Below are 15922 nucleotides of genomic sequence, written 5' to 3'. Positions count from 1 at the left end.
TCTAAGGCGATCATCCTGAGAAACTGTATCTGTGAACTGAGGCTGACCAGCCAAGCGCCTGCGAAGGCCGTCTAGTCGTAACTTCTCTGATCTCGATAAGTCTCGTGCAACCAGGTGTCATGATCATGTTGAATACCGAGTCTGGAGATCATGAAGGTGTTCCAGCGGTAAAGTGCTTCAGCAGCTTCATAGTAGATCTTGTGACAAGTGAGTAGTAGGGATGCGGCTCCTTCGAAGCCATGACGGAAGTCTTTGCAATATTGGTGAGTAATGATGGGGCGCTCGGATCTGTAGAGCAGAGTAGCCCTCGCGGATCTTCGCGATGCTCAGATCGGTTGATGGCCGTGTTAATGATGAGGGCGGGCGCTGGGAGGTGGCTGATGGGTCGGTCCGCTGGTATCGATGCATTGTTTACGAGTGGGGGACAGAAGGCGAGAGACCCCATTACCAATGAGCTGTAGGCAGAAGGAGCAGGCGGCCTGGTGACAAATGATCCTGCTTGGAAAATCGCGAGGTACAGCGTTGCCTTTCCTATACGGAAAGGTGCAGGTCGCTGCCGACCGTGGTACATACGTCTCATCACCCTACAAATGCATAGCCTCTGTGCAGCATTCTTTTCAAAAGGGTGCGATATGCCAGGCCAGCGAAAAAGCAGGAAAGCGCGACAGTCGAGATGATGGCAGGAGTCGAAGTCGCACGAGACGAATGAGGGAACCTTGGAATGGATGCAGAGCGGGAGCTAGATCAGCCTAACCGCAACGGTAGGATGACGAAAGCTGCTGACGTTGTTCTTGCTGGAAGACGATGCTTCACCAAGAAGTACACGATGCAGTCGCGGGGTTGTGAGCGACTACCCTGCGCGAAGACGTGAGTCGTCCGTGCATGACGCGTTCCGGGGCGCATGCACAGCAGATCATCAACACAAGACGGACGCATCTCGCATGTGAAGGGGCAAAGACGCTTCGCGAATCTTGTCAAGGCGGAAATACGACCGTACATATCTTCACACGCAGGAGATGGAGTTTGCCTCCATGTGGCGCAGCGCACAGCCACAGCGTTGATTGGCCGAGCCCAGAGCTCCCCGTGGCTGAGCATGGTTACGTCAGAATGCCTGTCGCAAGCGCGGCGTCTCGAGCAGGTTGCACATGGGCAGTCGACTCCCTGTCGCTTGCATTCCATAAAAAGGTTGTTGCTCCTGCACTCGTACACCGAAATAGAAGATACCCCTCCTGCCCATATCCCGCGAAAGACACCTGATCGCTCCTTTATCTCTCCTTCACCTACCAATCTACCTCGATACCCCGCGAAACACGTCTCGCAAGCATGAGCGGCCATGGAGATCCTCGATTGCTCTACACAGTCGGCGGCATTAAAGCCTACCACATCCAGCAGGGCGAGGAGAGCCCTCTCACACCCTCAGGGCCGCAGACCCTCTCGCTGCTAATGGTCCCCACCAACTCGCCCTTTGCAGACCTCAGCAACACGCGCGGCCAGAACGAAGCGCCCGAAGAAGACTTCTACCTACACCTCAACCTCCCCCCGGAGCTAGACCTCCCCCTCCCCGCGACCACTCAGATCTACCACCAGCCACCGCGCAGCTACCTGATACCGCGATGGGACTTGGGCCCAGAGAGCGGCGCCTTCACACGCATTGAGTTCCCGCCAATTGGCAAGGGCTCGACATCGGTCACGCAGGAAGATGTGGATACCTTTGAGACCATCTTGGCACAGTGCACAGCCTTCCTCGAGCGTGCGCAAGCCCCCTCACACGAGAAGGGCAAGGGCGACATCAAGGCATACAACCCCCAGGACTACCAGCCAGGCCAGGGCTACGCAGGCGCTGTGAACAATGGCGAGGTCGTCTTGGTCGACGAGGAGAATGGCAGCGTCGTCGGTGAGCTGGCCGAGGGTGCCATGATCCACGCCGACCCAGCATTGCAGCAGGGATCCAAGAGTATGTCATCTGAACCTTTTCCGCGCGCGCAGGTCACTCATGCTAACACAGGTCAAGATCCCGTCGAGATTGTCGTCTCGCCAGACGGCAAGCGCATCGACATCCGACCGCTCGAAGAAGACTACCTCGAAATGGCCCGCCATCCCGCATACAAAGACTCTGGCCTCGTGCAGAACGCCGCCGCCGCATCTCGCCTTGTCGTTACCGGCTCCAGCTACCTTAGTAACATGATGGTATCCGGCGCCGAGAACTTCATCAACAAGACGAGGCCGAACGAGAAGCCCATGGTCTTCAAGCCTGCCACCCACGAGCGCGTCCGCAAAATCAACACCCTCACAACCGGCGTCGCTGGCTACTCAGCCAAGACTGTAGGCCAGCTTACCAAGTACGCCCAGAATGCTGCAGCAGGAATGGCAGGCCACAAGAAGACACACGCCAAGAGCGTAAACCCAGATGGCACGCCCAACACCAACTACAAGCCAGGATTGTTGAACAAGAGCTTGATCGCCTTCTCCACAGTCGCTGACGGCATCTCGCACTCGGGCAAGCAACTCCTGACCAGCAGCGGAGCCGCAGCCAGCGCCGCCGTCGGCCACAAGTACGGCGCCGAAGCAGGACAAATCACCACCAACCTCGCCGGCGGCGTCAAGAACGTCGGCCTCGTCTACATCGACGTCACAGGCGTCAGCAGAAAAGCCATCATCAAGTCCGTAGCCAAGGGCATGGTCGTCGGCAAGGTCAAGGACAAGAAGGGCAACGAGCAGACCGTCATGGTGGGTGGTGGCGATGGCGGCACTATCACGCCCAGCGACTTGAACCCTAATGTTGGTGTGTCTAACAACAATGCCCCGCCCAACCAGTCTAGCACTCCTACACCTGGTGGTCAGGTTTCGTTTGGTGGTCCGCCGCCTAGTTACCGTCAGGGTGTTGGTGAGTCGCTTGAGGGTCAGCCTGCGTACTATCCTCAAGAGAAGAGGTAGAGCGGGTTATGAGATACGAGGTATGAGGTTACGACATGGAGCGACTGGCATCGCTTGTAAAGAGTCGGAGTGGCTTTCTTTTCCTAGTTCGTTTGTGCGCTGTCTGCTGTTCTAGCGATATACACTTTCAATGAGAGATGTTGATGAAATATCATTATCTCCCAGTCTTTTCACGTCTAACTTTATCTAACTTGCCATCACCTCGGCCATCTTCTTCCCGCATCTCGAACCGAGCGCCTTTCTCTACAAACTATCAAACTCGACAAAGTCAAAGCTCCCCTTTCACACCCTCCGCGGAACGTAACTACTCCGACACCTCTCTATGCTCCTCGGAGCGAAGACTGGGATACATGAAAACGCTGCGATTACTGTGGAGAGGGGGGCATGAAGGGGGCCGGGGCGAATACACTCATATTGACAGGAAGTCTGCACTATAATGTATCCCGTAGGAGTCGAAAATCGCGACATCCTCGAACCGCAGGAGAGTGGGTTACTGTGGGCTATATAACAACGGCGCGGGCAGCTATAGAAGGGACAGGAGAGGAAGAGGAGTAGGACGGTGAAGAAGGGGGCCGGGGCGAGTACGGTAAACCCATCCCTATAACGTGGCCATGCAAACTCAGAAAGTCAAAAAAGCGGTCTCCCTCCTCAGAGTGTGGAAGCGAGGGTATATGACAACACAACACAACGCCGCATCTGTGGAGAAGACAGCATGGCGATGAAGAAGGGGGCCGGGGCGAGTACTGTCACATATCGACAGCAAAGACTCTACTATGATGTGGCCACGTAGGAGCAAAAAGAGCGGTGTTAACCCCCAAGGGTGTCTTTCATGCGTTACGTTCCAAGCGGATGGTTCGCGTAAAAGGCGGTGATGGTTCGTTACAGAGCCCACCTCAATCCTCCGGCGACTGACTCTTATTACTCTTCACGGGCGGCTTGGTACTTGCGTGCTTTGTAACGGCGAGGTCGGAGGAGTCGGAGTCGACTTTCCCCGTTGTTACCGAGCTCCACGTACGGCGCAGTCTCGTCTCGGTTTTCTCGGTTCCCGCGTATCCCGTATGGCGTCTCTACGGCGCAGTTCAACTCGACTCGAGTCGCCTACTCCGTTGTTGCATTGAAACTGTCCTATTGCAGCCAAAACGCAGTCATGTACTTTCTTCGGATGTCTCGTACGAGTGTGATGGCTCGGAAGATACCGATGTAACGACAATGTGGATCAGTGGAGTAAGTTCCATACCTTAAACTTCCCTTACTTCGACTCAGACTTCCGTGTTAAGAACTGGGACGACTTCCCGCTTCAGACCTGCGGCTGAGTCGAACGTTCCATCACGACTCGTCACCTATATTATTACTACTCCTTCGGTTATTACAACGTTCCGGGTACCGAGCGTCGCCTGTCATCGACTCATCGTCACGACACCTCGGTACTGTAGATCATGACGACTCAAGTCACTTATTCGGCGCTGCTTACTTCTAGAGTCATTCGAACGTTCCATCTCCATGCCCCCATCACATCTGCCACGACTCGTTCCTCTATAACACTCCAGGGCGCGTTTTGCTATGAAAACGGGCGAGGCTTAACTCGCTTCCCCTTGCTGTGCTATAGTATACCCCTTCACCACCTCATAAGGGCGTTCCGAACCAACGAGGATAGCAATCCTGCGTATCGTACGATCGATCGCCGCGGGTGCGCCGTGGAGTTATAGACAGCGTTTTTTGGTGGTATAGGGTACTACGGCGTACGTGTATTAAGCTAAGCTACCGGTATGGTATATCCTCGGTTGAGGAACGGTAGGTATATCGGGATCTACGCGTATACCCTTACCACGACGACTATACACACGCCATTCACCGTGTTCCGTCACATCACCTCCGCGCCGCCTCCGTCTCCGCCTGTGATACCTCATTGAGGTTGTGTCGCCTCACGACTCGGGGGGTGTGATGTGCAGTCTGCAGTCTGCAAGTCAAAACTGCAAGTCAGACAACCCCCTCCCCTTCCCCTTCCCCTTCCCTATACCACCACCCACTATACTCCCCTCCCCCCATATCACGACATCGTCACTTACGTCGGCTCGGCACCGTTGGGAACCGTTAAAGGGCGCTTAGCATGCCTTGGTACGCGATTGGTATATGTTTCATGCTTTATACGGCCCCCTGTCTCGCGGCCGCCGCTCGCTTACCCTAAGATGATGCGCGCGCTTGGCTCTTATTACCTGCTTTACAGAATTGACGTATACCGTTGGGGGAGCATGGAAGGGAGGAGATGGGAATTCTCCGATGCAATGCCGTTGGCTGATCTGCGGTTGCGCGAAGAGGCGTGTTTGGGGTGGGCTGTTGAGAAGCGCGTGTAGGGGCTTGGCGGGTGTGGGATTTCAGGGTTGTGGTGGGTGGTGTTGACGTCGTTGTTACGGCGGGAGTACTTTTTTCACTGTTCTTTTGTTTGCTTCTCGTATGTGTGACGATGGTTGCGTATATCGCATATGTGTGGCTGGAAGGAGGAGATGTAGAGGTGTGCACGGGAACTAGGATACCTACCGAGTGTTGTTTTTCGGCCTACAGGCCGAGGTAGTCCAACGGACGGATTACTACACTACAGAAAGAAGGAAACACACAACTACAAGCCTACCGATGAATGTAAAATTCCTTTCTCATCCTCTGCTTCCTTTTCACGTCCAACACAACGCCCCAAACCCTACCGTAACCACATCGTTCATCGTGGCTGCCGTCCCGTCCCCCGTAGACCGATGACTTGCAGCCGCGGAGCCTATGATACCATCACATCACATCACCACACACACGCATGCACAACACAAACAGCTATCAAAAAAGAACAACACATACCTGCATCAGTATCTACACCCTCCCAGCCCGCCATCCCAACAAGCATCCGCTCACGCGACTTCACCCGTAGTCGCAGTCGTAATCGTTGTCGTCGTCGTTTGTCGTCCTACGTAGCACATGACCACTAACCGCTTCGCTACACCTGCATACCAGCCTCATTTTTTCCACCGCTGATCGTCTCCATCGCCGCATCACGCATGTGACCTACGTCACTGGTGCATGGCTATCCTGACCAACGACTGCAGTTCACGATCGAAGTATCAAGCATGCATCGCAGTAAACAGATGGACAAAGTACCACAAGCGCATTACGCGATACTTTCCATAATTTGCTGCCGCGGAGTGTGTCTCGCGTGACGGCGAGGTTGGAAATGACGATGAAAGACCCGGCACGTGGCTGGATAGCTAGGTGACTGTAGTACAACAACAACGCCGCCGTTGCGCCGAAGTCTACTATCTGTGGAGACGCGTATCTCCACGACGGGCTGGCGATGCGATGGCCAGATCGAATCGATTGATCGAACGGGCTGGGGAAGTGGAGCTGGGTTGTAAGCCATCAAGTAAGTGTGAGGCAAGTCATTCCCGGCGCGCAGCCCAACGCACTGCGACGGCTTCGAAAACAAACGGTGCAGGTGGTCGCCGCCGGGTTCAAGTTTCTTATTCCAGACCGTATGTGAGGCGAAGAAAAAAGGACCACGCGGGCACGAAGGGACCGTTGTTCGGGAACGGGAAACTGGGCGCAAGGTGGTTAGGCAGATTGAGGCGTATAAGAGAAGCAAATCTCTCTCTATCGTGGTTTGTTTTTCAGACTCATCTCGAGTATACCGTTCGAGAGAGAAAACAAAGAAAGTCACTACCTACTCTGCCAATCACACTCATCTACTTCTCTTTACATACGAACACCTTCCTACCCCAGAACTACTCGGGAAGCCAAGCTACACACGCCAATCATGCTCTTCGAAGCCCTCAGCGTCCTTGTCATCGGCGGTTTGAAACTCACAGCCGTGGGCCTGGCGTTCAAGTGGATGGCGAGGTACTAGACTCGCCTCATCACTTCTTGTCAAACATGGACGGGAAGGAGTGAGGCGACGATGGGGAGTGTCGCAGCCAGTCAGAACAGCGGGGTGGTGGTGTGATTGCCCCGCTGAATGGTGTGAGGCAGGCGCGGGGTAGTTCACCGGGAAGGGACCACACGAGCGAGCGACAACGGGACGGAGCCGCTACAACACCAACACTCATCGATAAACGACTACACTGTCGCTGCACCCACACAACCATCGTATCTGCAGCCATCATCAGAACACCGCACCATGCCAGACCCCCCACAGACCTTCACGTCCCTGCCCATCCTGCCACTCAGCGCCGCTCTGAACCCAGCCACCAAACCGCAGTTCCTGCGTGACCTACGCGATGCCTTGTTGAACGTGGGGTTTTTGTATTTGAGCGAAACGGGGCTGCCGGAGGGGTTAGTGCAGGATGTGATTAAGGAGTGTGGGCGGTTCTTTGAGGAGTTGCCGAGGGGGGAGAAGGAGAAGATTGAGATGAAGAATGAGAGGAGTTTTTTTGGGGTGGAGTAGGGTGAGTTTGTGATTTCCTTTTGTGTTCGTACTTTGTGTCTTTGTCGTTGGGGTGAGGAAGTGGGAGAGAGAAAGAGAAGGTGAGAAAGAGAGACAATGATTATGCAGATAAGACGATGGTCTATTACAAGCTATCGCTATGCTACGCTATGCATGGGTGTGTACGGAAAGAGAGAGAAAAAAATGATACCTAAGAAACTATGATACAGAGAACCGAAGAACGAAGAAAGAAAGAGAGAAACCGGCCGTAAACCCATAACGCGTGTATCACAATAAACCTCCAATGCCCTCTTCTCTTCTCATACCAACGCCAGCTGCAAAACAGGAAAAAAAAAAGACGGATAACAGAATCACCCGGGTATATCCCAAATAGACGACGCCCAACTATATGTACTCGACGGCCGTTAACTTGCACACACACTCTCTCTCCTGCCATTACTTCCATCCCATCTCTTCCTCGTATAACTCAAAACTTTTGCTTTCTTTCTTTCTTTTGGTCGTCAAACGACTCGTCGTAAAATGCATGCTGACAAGAATCTCCTTTCTTCGTAGCTCGACAACGAAACCACGGCATTCAATCCAGACCACAGGGAACAACTCGATCTCTCGACTCCACACGCACTACCGGCACCCGACGCACCGCTGTACCACAACTTGCTCGCACCGAACCAATGGCCGTCGGCTGACCATCTCCCGTCATTCCGACCAGTCTATGAGGACTACATACGGCGCATGGCGCACATCTCCACGCTCTTCACGTCGCTGATCGCAGAGGCGATTGGGTTGCCTGCGGAGGCGTTTGAGAAGTTCTTTGATCGCGACCAGCAGCACAAGCTCAAGATTGTCAAGTATCCCGAGGTTGATGTGGGTGACCTGCCGGCTGGGGCGAGCGAGATGGAGCGGAAGAAGTGGGAGATCAAGCGCCAGGGCGTGGGTCCGCATAAAGATAGTATGCTCACCAGCTACCTGCTGCAGGCGTCCGATCAGCTCGGCCTGCAGGCGCAGAACGCAAAGGGCGAGTGGATAGACTGCAAGCCCATACCTGGTACGCTTGTTGTGGCGATCGGGCAGGGCATGGAGGCGTTGACAGATGGGGTTTGCGCGTCAACTACACATCGCGTTCTGAGTCCGCGCAAGGGAGAAGGGGCGCGGTACTCGGTGCCGTTCTTCCAGGGCGTGAGCTACGACGCGCAGTTTGAAGCCATGGATGTGCCGGACGAGGTACTACAGCTGAGGGACCAGGCGAGGAAGAAGCGCAAGGACGATGTGGAGTTTACGTTTGTGAAGGGCAGATGGGGACACCTCGGCGAGGCAACGCTGATGAACAGGATCAAGAGCCATCCCGACGTTGGCGAGCGGTGGTACCCCAACGAGCTGAAGCACATCCGCGCGCAGCAGGCAGCAGCGCAGGCGTCGTCATGAAGGCGATGGCAACCAGGAGAGAGCCTGTAGTCGTAGTGTAGCAGACAGACCATGCCCGACACACGCAGCATCAGCGGCCTCGGGTTCACGTGAAGCTTCCGTTCCGTCAGCGTTCCGTCAGCGTTCCGTCAGCGTTCATGCGGTGTGACAAACAATCACACGAGAGCACTGCCGCCATCGTGATCCAGGATCAAGGGACAATACGGTGAGCTCATGTCCACTTCACATGGTTGTGTATCGGCAACGCTTCCCTATGCAGGACACAAGCGAGCGCAGGCGAGCTACTGCACCCAACGGCGCAATGCGATTGGGCGGAAGCGCGCCCGAACGCATGTATCCCATGTGAGCGGATCCGCGGGACGCCACGCAAAGCCTCCACACCCTGGCCTTGGCAACAAAGGCTCCGCAAGCACCCAGCGAAGAAAAAGCCACGCCCGAGAAATTCTGCTGGCCACCGTGTTTCGGCGTTACGGCGCTACTATGTCCATCGGAAGAAAACGTCCGATAAAGGGACGAGGCAAAAAGGGCCGGCGGAACCGCTGTTGTAGACCTTTTTCTGCCCTGCCAAACCACCCGAGGCTGCATGCGTAACCAGCGTCCGGTGTGTAGCGTAGTGTAGCTCGTAGCTGGCTCGTAAAGTGTATTTGGCATACCATGTTTCAGCGTCGGTGGGCCCTATCCGCACGAGGAAATTTTAGCAGACTTTCTGGCGCATGTGGGGCTAGCTTCCATGCATGTTTCCCTTTCGTAAGTTTACAAAAGACAAATACCATGACGGGTGGCCGATGTCGTGTGGGTGTGGTGGATGGGGGATGGGATGGATCCAGGGCATGGGCCAGTTCGAACGGATGCTCGGATGTCGGGAAATCTCGGTTGCATTGCTCCTTCAGGAACGCGCTGGTCTGCGCAATCGCACCATCGAAAGCCCCCCAGCGAACCAGACTAAGGGGCGTGGGCGAGGTGGAAGCGAAAGGAAGCCAGCTTGGAAGCCCAAAACGCGGCCGACGGCTCAGAAATCTCGCAACGAGGCCCCCGGTCAGGCGCGCGCGCAGAAAATGGAGGATCCACGGAATGTTCCATACGCTCATTTCCCTTCTTCTTCCGCTTCCACCATCCCATCATCATCGTATCCACCTCTTCACCGTCCATCGTGCCCTAAGCTAGTCTCCAGGAACGCACTAGGCTGTAGCGTCCCAAGCGGGACTCTTTGCACCACGGGCGAGTGCAATCTTGATGCGATCCCACAATCCGCATGTGGGGCCTTCCGTGTTGCTGTTTCATTGCGCTTCATGCGATCGTGGGGGGCAGCGACGACGACGTCCAAAAAAACTTGAGGTGATGCGAAATTGTCCGACGCCGGGGGCGCTCTTGGAAACGGGTGCCGCGTCGTATAGCGGTGAACCGTGAACGTGTGCCTGGTTCTAGCGTGTGAAAACCCAAAGGATCGAGGCGGCGTGGTCGTCCCTGCCAAATTCCCGCGAGATGGATCGCGTCTTGCCGTCATCGACAGCATCGAGCGGCGGCGCGTGCTACTGCTTTCGGAAGGGCCCTTGCGGAACAATTATGATATATCGCCGAGGAATACAGCCTATCGTGACTGTGCCGCGTGGTGCCGCGTGTCAAGGACATTTTGTCCCGCGTCGAGAAGATTGCGATGAAGGAGCAATTTGTTCCATGGCGCGTGGTTGCGTCTAGTAGATTGCTCGATGTGGGTGTTGTGTGATCGAAGGATCGTCTCCCTCGTACCCTTGCCAACGGTCTGCAGCCACGTAGGATTTGCGAACATTTTCAGACGAGTCGTGGTCATACTCAATGCTCAACCTTCATGTTGGACTGGTACGGCTGGTAGATGATGTGCTGTCCCTGCTCGTTCATCATCTGTGGTTGACCGTGCTGTGCGTGCATCATGGGCATCTCGCTGCCATGGCTAACCTGGGGAGGGTAGCCTTGCTGGGGACCAACAGGGTAAGAGCCATAGGGAGCGGATGTGTGATGTTGCTGGTGCTGGTGCTGAGGTGGGCCTTGGCCTTGGACGGGCTGGTGATGCATAGGAACACTCATGTGTCGTTGGTACTCCGAGGCGTGAGGCGAAGGATGCGAGGTCGGTGTACCGTAACCGGACATTGGCATCGGCTGAGAAGTGACCATGGAGGCGTTCTCAAGAGGGTAAGACATGGCTCGCGCGTTGCTCTCCATGACATATGGGCTTGGGTATGACATGTTGGGCTGCTCAACCGCATGAACCGACGCATCCTGCACTGGCATGGAAACTTGGTGGTGCTGCTGCTGAGGGTGGCTGGGGTGAGGACTCCAACGAACTCCCTCGTGCTGTGGCGCTTGGACTTCACCCATGGCAGGTGGCGTATCAACGTGCGGTGAGGAGACGTGGTGTGCGTACGTGTGCTGCGACTGCCAGTGTCCAGGTTGAGACACGGGCGTCGCTATTTCGGGGACTGAATGTGCGCTCCTCGCCGTTCCAGTAGACATTCTCCGGGGTTGGCTGAGCATCTGAACCCGATCACTCGGTGAAGGTGCGCCTGCTGTAGTCATGTCAGCCTCCATGCATCGATATCACATTGGGTGGAGAACGAGGCTCGCGCTTCTCGCCTCGCCTCGGCGGGAAGAGGAATCCGACGTTACAGATACTGCACGTCGCTCAATCGAGCCGCCAGACCGGAATGCGGGAAATGAAGCAAAAGAAAGATGTGACATGTTGCGAAAAGAGGTTCGGCTGCACCAAAACGGTTGCGGCCCGAGACACCAAAAAGCAACCATGACAACCCAACGAGCTTGTGAGTCGAACAATTGGACAGTGCTTTTGCAGGAATGAAATCAATAGTACGTACCTGCTCCTGATTCTGGGACTCCCAGTGCCGATACGGCGTGTGACAGGCGGGCGCGGAGGACTGCGTTCTCTTGCTCGAGCTCCTCGTTCCTCCGGATGAGGTCCATCATCTTGGTGGAGGAGTTGTTCTCCAGTTGCGCAGTGAGGTCGCGAACCTGGCGTTCAAGAGTGTCGATGTGGTCTTTTGTTCTTTGGCGGATAGCTCGCTGTGCTTCTCGGTCATTCGCTCTCTTTCGCTCGAGTTGAGCGGCGGTGAGGGTGGTGACGCTGCGTGTGCCAGCTCTCGAGGGTCGCTTCTTCGCACCGGGAGTGAGCTGTCTGGCTTCGGAGCCAGAAGAATGGCCTTCGTAAGGCGGCGACCTCTTCTGCTGGTCCATGTGAGGCGAGTGGTAGCTGGAGGTACTCATGAAGTCACTCCTGTAGGCGATAGGGTCTCGGTAGTGGAGAATTGAAGTCATCGAGGATCCGCGAGAGGCGGTGAGAGTATATGCGATGTCGACGTTGCTATGTCAGCGTGGCCCAAACGAATGCGGTCCAAGCGTTTGGCAATATCAGTTATGTCTGTACAGGCGAAGGGTGCTCCCGTGCTTTGGGAGGAGGAATAATGACGAGGGATGAGGGGTGCTCTGTGCCGTGTTGCAGATGCGGAAGGAAGGATGATGTCAGTCAGAGACAGATATTAGAAACAAAGTCAGGGACGGCACGACCAAAGGAGCGAAGCAAAATGGTAGAGAGACAGGACTGATGGTAGCAAGACATGGCTGGCATGAGCCTATAACCTGCTATCAGGTCTCATGGATAGCGTCTGTCGGGACCCATGCTCGGCCCTAGGCTAGTGTTGGCATCCTGATCCTGGGCCCCTGGTGGGTAGCCACACAACGTGGGTTCTGGGGAAATCGTTTCACTTTAGCTTGTACGTTAGTACGAGGCTTGGACGCCGCATAGTGTATGTAGCCCACAGGCTCGTATCAGCTTAGGGTGGTAAAGACCCTTCACGCCATATAAACTCTCAACGGTGGTGGCAGGAAGGCCGGCCCAGGAGCATGTCGCCCTGCGTCTGGGTGCGAGGCGTGGCTGTTCTGGAAAGGCACTACCACAGGCTCTAGCTTGTTAATTGCACCCCACCCGAGTTGGCATGGCCGAGTTCCTGCGCAACACGCTTCGGCCCACCTGACGTCGAGAGTGCGCGCAGAAAAGCGCCCGTGGGCCCACCGCGAAGGGTCTACGGAAGCGCATAATAATGGGCAGACAAGGTGCTGATGTCGCCATGGCCGCTTGCCAGTCAGGAAGCTGGTCGTGTTTGCGGACCGTAGCGAAGTTTGGATGACAGGCAAGCCAGACACGGACAAAATGTGACGTTTGAGGAGCGTATGGCGTGGGCTCATGCAGCGAGTACGTGAAGCGATGCCAGGATCCAGGGATGACACGGGCGATGCAAAGGAGCGCGCAGACGAGCAGGCCCCGGCAGCGCTAAAAGGGTCAGCACGTGGAAGCCCTGCATGGTGAAAATTAGCCCGAAGTGCCAAGGGCCACGATGGGCCTGTCCATGGCTGCTTCAGTCGGAGGGTCGCACTGAGCGTCGAGGCGGCGGGCAATTGCGAGACGCTCGAGGGTCCGCTGTGGATCTCTGCGAGTATTGAGTCCCAGGGGGGGTAGCTTGACAGGCACGTCGATCATGTCGGGACGCAGGGCCATGGCATGGTCCGCCATGAACGAGGTGCGAGGGCTCAGGGCTTTGGAGGGATAGTTCCGAAGTAACTCCACGGACCATGTTTACACCACAGGTGACATATCGAGTTTGAGCAGTCTTGCCGACGCTGCGAGGAGGACATGTTCGGCGGAGTAAGTAAACTCTATCGTGGCCTCATGGCTATCGATGCGTTTCATGCCGTGTGCTGGCTATGCATACATGGTACGTCTATATTCGGCGCCCTGCAGCCTAAGCGCATGGTCGGCACGTGGGAAGATATGGTGAGGGCTCCGTCATTCGCAGGGACTGCATTGCCGACAGTCGGACTTGCAGAAATGAGCTGAGGAGCATTGGCCAGAGAGAGTCCGTGATGCGCTCCTGCACGCCGCATGGGGGAGAGGTCAGAAGGTTGTGGCTAGAGCTCGTGCGCCGTACCGTATCCAGTGGTATAGGAAGACTACGTGCAAACCTTGGATAATCACATCTCGTGACGAGTTGGAGATGCTGATGGGCAGAGCCAGTGCAGGACCAGGCAGTCTTGCCATGGGGGTCGCGGATCTGCTGCGCTATGCATCACATCCCCCAATAATCGATAAAGCAAGAATCCTCCGAGCAACCTCACCGCTCCATAGACGCAGGCGCACACGGCGAGGCTTCAGCGACTAGGCCGTAGACGGCAGCGCTGCCAGGCCTCACTTGGCGCCGATATTGGACGATAGCGAATTTCGGCAACTGTTTCGAAGATGACAGTGATGCACGTCGGCAGCACTAGGCTAAGGTGCCGCCAGCCGCGTGCCGCGATGAGAGAATGGACCGGAGCGCGCGATCCTGCCCAGTGCGTGCTGGCGATGGAGACGTGGGCAGAATTTTCAACTGCGGTCGCGAGATGCAGGTTCACGGGCAGAGTCGTGGTGGTTTGGAGGGGCACAGGTGGGGAGCCCGAAGGATCAATTGCGCCGCACCACCTGCAACGCCCGCCTGATTGCGGCTAGCAGCGACGTTATTTGACGTCGTGCGTATACCTGAGACAGCGACAGCTCGACTGTGCCCGAAAGCGTGCTTCATTTCCAGCCAACTCCATCGCCGGCCTCAGGTTTCGGTGAAGAGTCGAGGGCCATGGTACGCGTACGGGAAGTCACGAGGTTAGCTCCTTCCCTACGTCAATGCCCACCGCCCGCGCTCGCTTCTCCCTTGCGCACTCTAGCCCCAATACTCTCACCGTCCATGCCACCGTCCATGCAAACTTCTAGCGCGCCGCCGTCACGTCTGTACACAGTTAGGGACCTACAGGAGTGGCTGACATGAGGCCACTCTCTTGTTTGTAATCGCGACTGGGGCAGCTTCAGCGACACTACTAACCAACATCGTCATGACAGTCGCGAGATGCTGAAACCAGCCGTTGCTGCTACCACCACGAATGGCGAGCCTAATATCGACGTTCCCCACACGTAGCTGCCCGAACGTTGATCTTCGCCGTATCCAAGGGCGGCGCGCCGTATCAAATGCACCTCGCGTCCAGTATGACCATCTCGTCTCTGCAGTGTCGATAGAGCGGTGAATTCCGTGTGCTCCAATCTCAGCGCTCCATCCAGTGCTCAACCGAATGCGAAATCCGAACATCCGTCTCCGTGGAGCCCCATCGTCGTCGACCCCTTCCGTGCAATGCAGGCAGTGGTACCCGTGCGTCGTGGCCCGGAGCGGCAGATCGGTGCTGCGGTGTAACCATCTCTGCCTGTCAGATCGCAGCTGCAGTGTCACCACCGACACCCAAACACTGGAATTCTTGGGATGCAGAGCGAGCGCCGGTTCGCTCGCTAGACCTGTCTTACTCGTAAAGGCGCCTGGCGGCTGCACGCAAGCTTAGTTCAACCATCTCCAAGGGCCCTACAGACAAGCCCAACTCTAGGACACCATGTCCACTTTGCGGGCCCGTGAACGATTGCGCAAGCAAACCTGCGTCGGCCGGATCAGATGGCGTCCGAAACATCAGCATTATCATAATCTCAAGTGCCGGTCCCAAACCAAGGCCAGCCGCCAAACTGTCACAGACGGACGGTTCGTCATGACTCTATGCTTTCGCTACCAAACTTAGGATCTATCACTCCGTGCCTACTAGATAATCAGCCGGCATTCTTCCATGAACCTGCATCCTGATTGTCCGCTGCTAATCTCGAACTCAATTGTCCAACTCCACAAGACCATGCCACCCACTAGCGGCCACGAACTTTTGGTGAAGACGACCCCTAGCCTGAAACATGCTTGTGGAAAATTAGAGTTTACGGGTCTACCCCAACAAGGATGCCCCACTTGCTCTAACCACACCATTTGGATCTCTCCTAGCCTCGCTAACGCTACAATTTCGCGCCCTCCCTCACCGATCACGCTTCACGATTTGCGCCAAGCGAGCCTGTTGCGCCATCAAAGGTCTCCGAAGCTTCTAGCTCTTAGACTAGAAGTGCAACATAGCGATGGCGCAACCTCTTGCTATCGAGTGATTGGTGGGGCGTGCAATTACAGTTTTCAGTCGCTATCGTTTTGGCCAAACCCGAATGCGATTGTATAGTCGTTGGGCGCGCCACGTTCCTTTCTTTTTGGCGTTTACCTGCATAAAAGA

General features: G+C 55.8%; 4 protein-coding genes across 4 annotated transcripts; 3 read left to right on the top strand and 1 right to left on the bottom strand.

The window, feature by feature from the left end:
- Window positions 1-1323: 1323 nt before the first annotated feature.
- On the top strand, window positions 1324-2934 carry J4E83_008241 (uncharacterized protein; the record flags this gene model as incomplete). The annotated part of the gene is made up of 2 exons (XM_049335138.1): window positions 1324-1954; window positions 2006-2934. The coding sequence occupies 2 exons, from the start codon at window positions 1324-1326 to the stop codon at window positions 2932-2934; spliced, it is 1560 nt and encodes a 519-aa protein (XP_049185677.1).
- Window positions 2935-6724: 3790 nt separating this feature from the next.
- J4E83_008240 (uncharacterized protein) lies at window positions 6725-7351 on the top strand (the record flags this gene model as incomplete). Its single annotated transcript, XM_049335137.1, has 2 exons — window positions 6725-6761; window positions 7074-7351. 2 exons carry the CDS (start codon window positions 6725-6727, stop codon window positions 7349-7351), a joined length of 315 nt encoding a protein of 104 aa, XP_049185676.1.
- Window positions 7352-8022: 671 nt separating this feature from the next.
- J4E83_008239 (uncharacterized protein) lies at window positions 8023-8773 on the top strand (the record flags this gene model as incomplete). The annotated part of the gene is made up of 2 exons (XM_049335136.1): window positions 8023-8028; window positions 8069-8773. The coding sequence occupies 2 exons, from the start codon at window positions 8023-8025 to the stop codon at window positions 8771-8773; spliced, it is 711 nt and encodes a 236-aa protein (XP_049185675.1).
- Window positions 8774-10582: 1809 nt separating this feature from the next.
- Window positions 10583-11995, bottom strand: J4E83_008238 (uncharacterized protein; the record flags this gene model as incomplete). The annotated part of the gene is made up of 2 exons (XM_049335135.1): window positions 10583-11313; window positions 11620-11995. The coding sequence occupies 2 exons, from the start codon at window positions 11993-11995 to the stop codon at window positions 10583-10585; spliced, it is 1107 nt and encodes a 368-aa protein (XP_049185674.1).
- Between the last annotated feature and the right edge of the window lie 3927 nt (window positions 11996-15922).

The sequence above is a fragment of the Alternaria metachromatica genome (genome assembly GCF_023757995.1).
Source record: "Alternaria metachromatica strain BMP 0045 chromosome Unknown scaffold_23, whole genome shotgun sequence".
Classification (NCBI taxonomy): domain Eukaryota; kingdom Fungi; phylum Ascomycota; class Dothideomycetes; order Pleosporales; family Pleosporaceae; genus Alternaria; species Alternaria metachromatica.
This window is presented reverse-complemented; position numbering and strand designations above follow the sequence as displayed.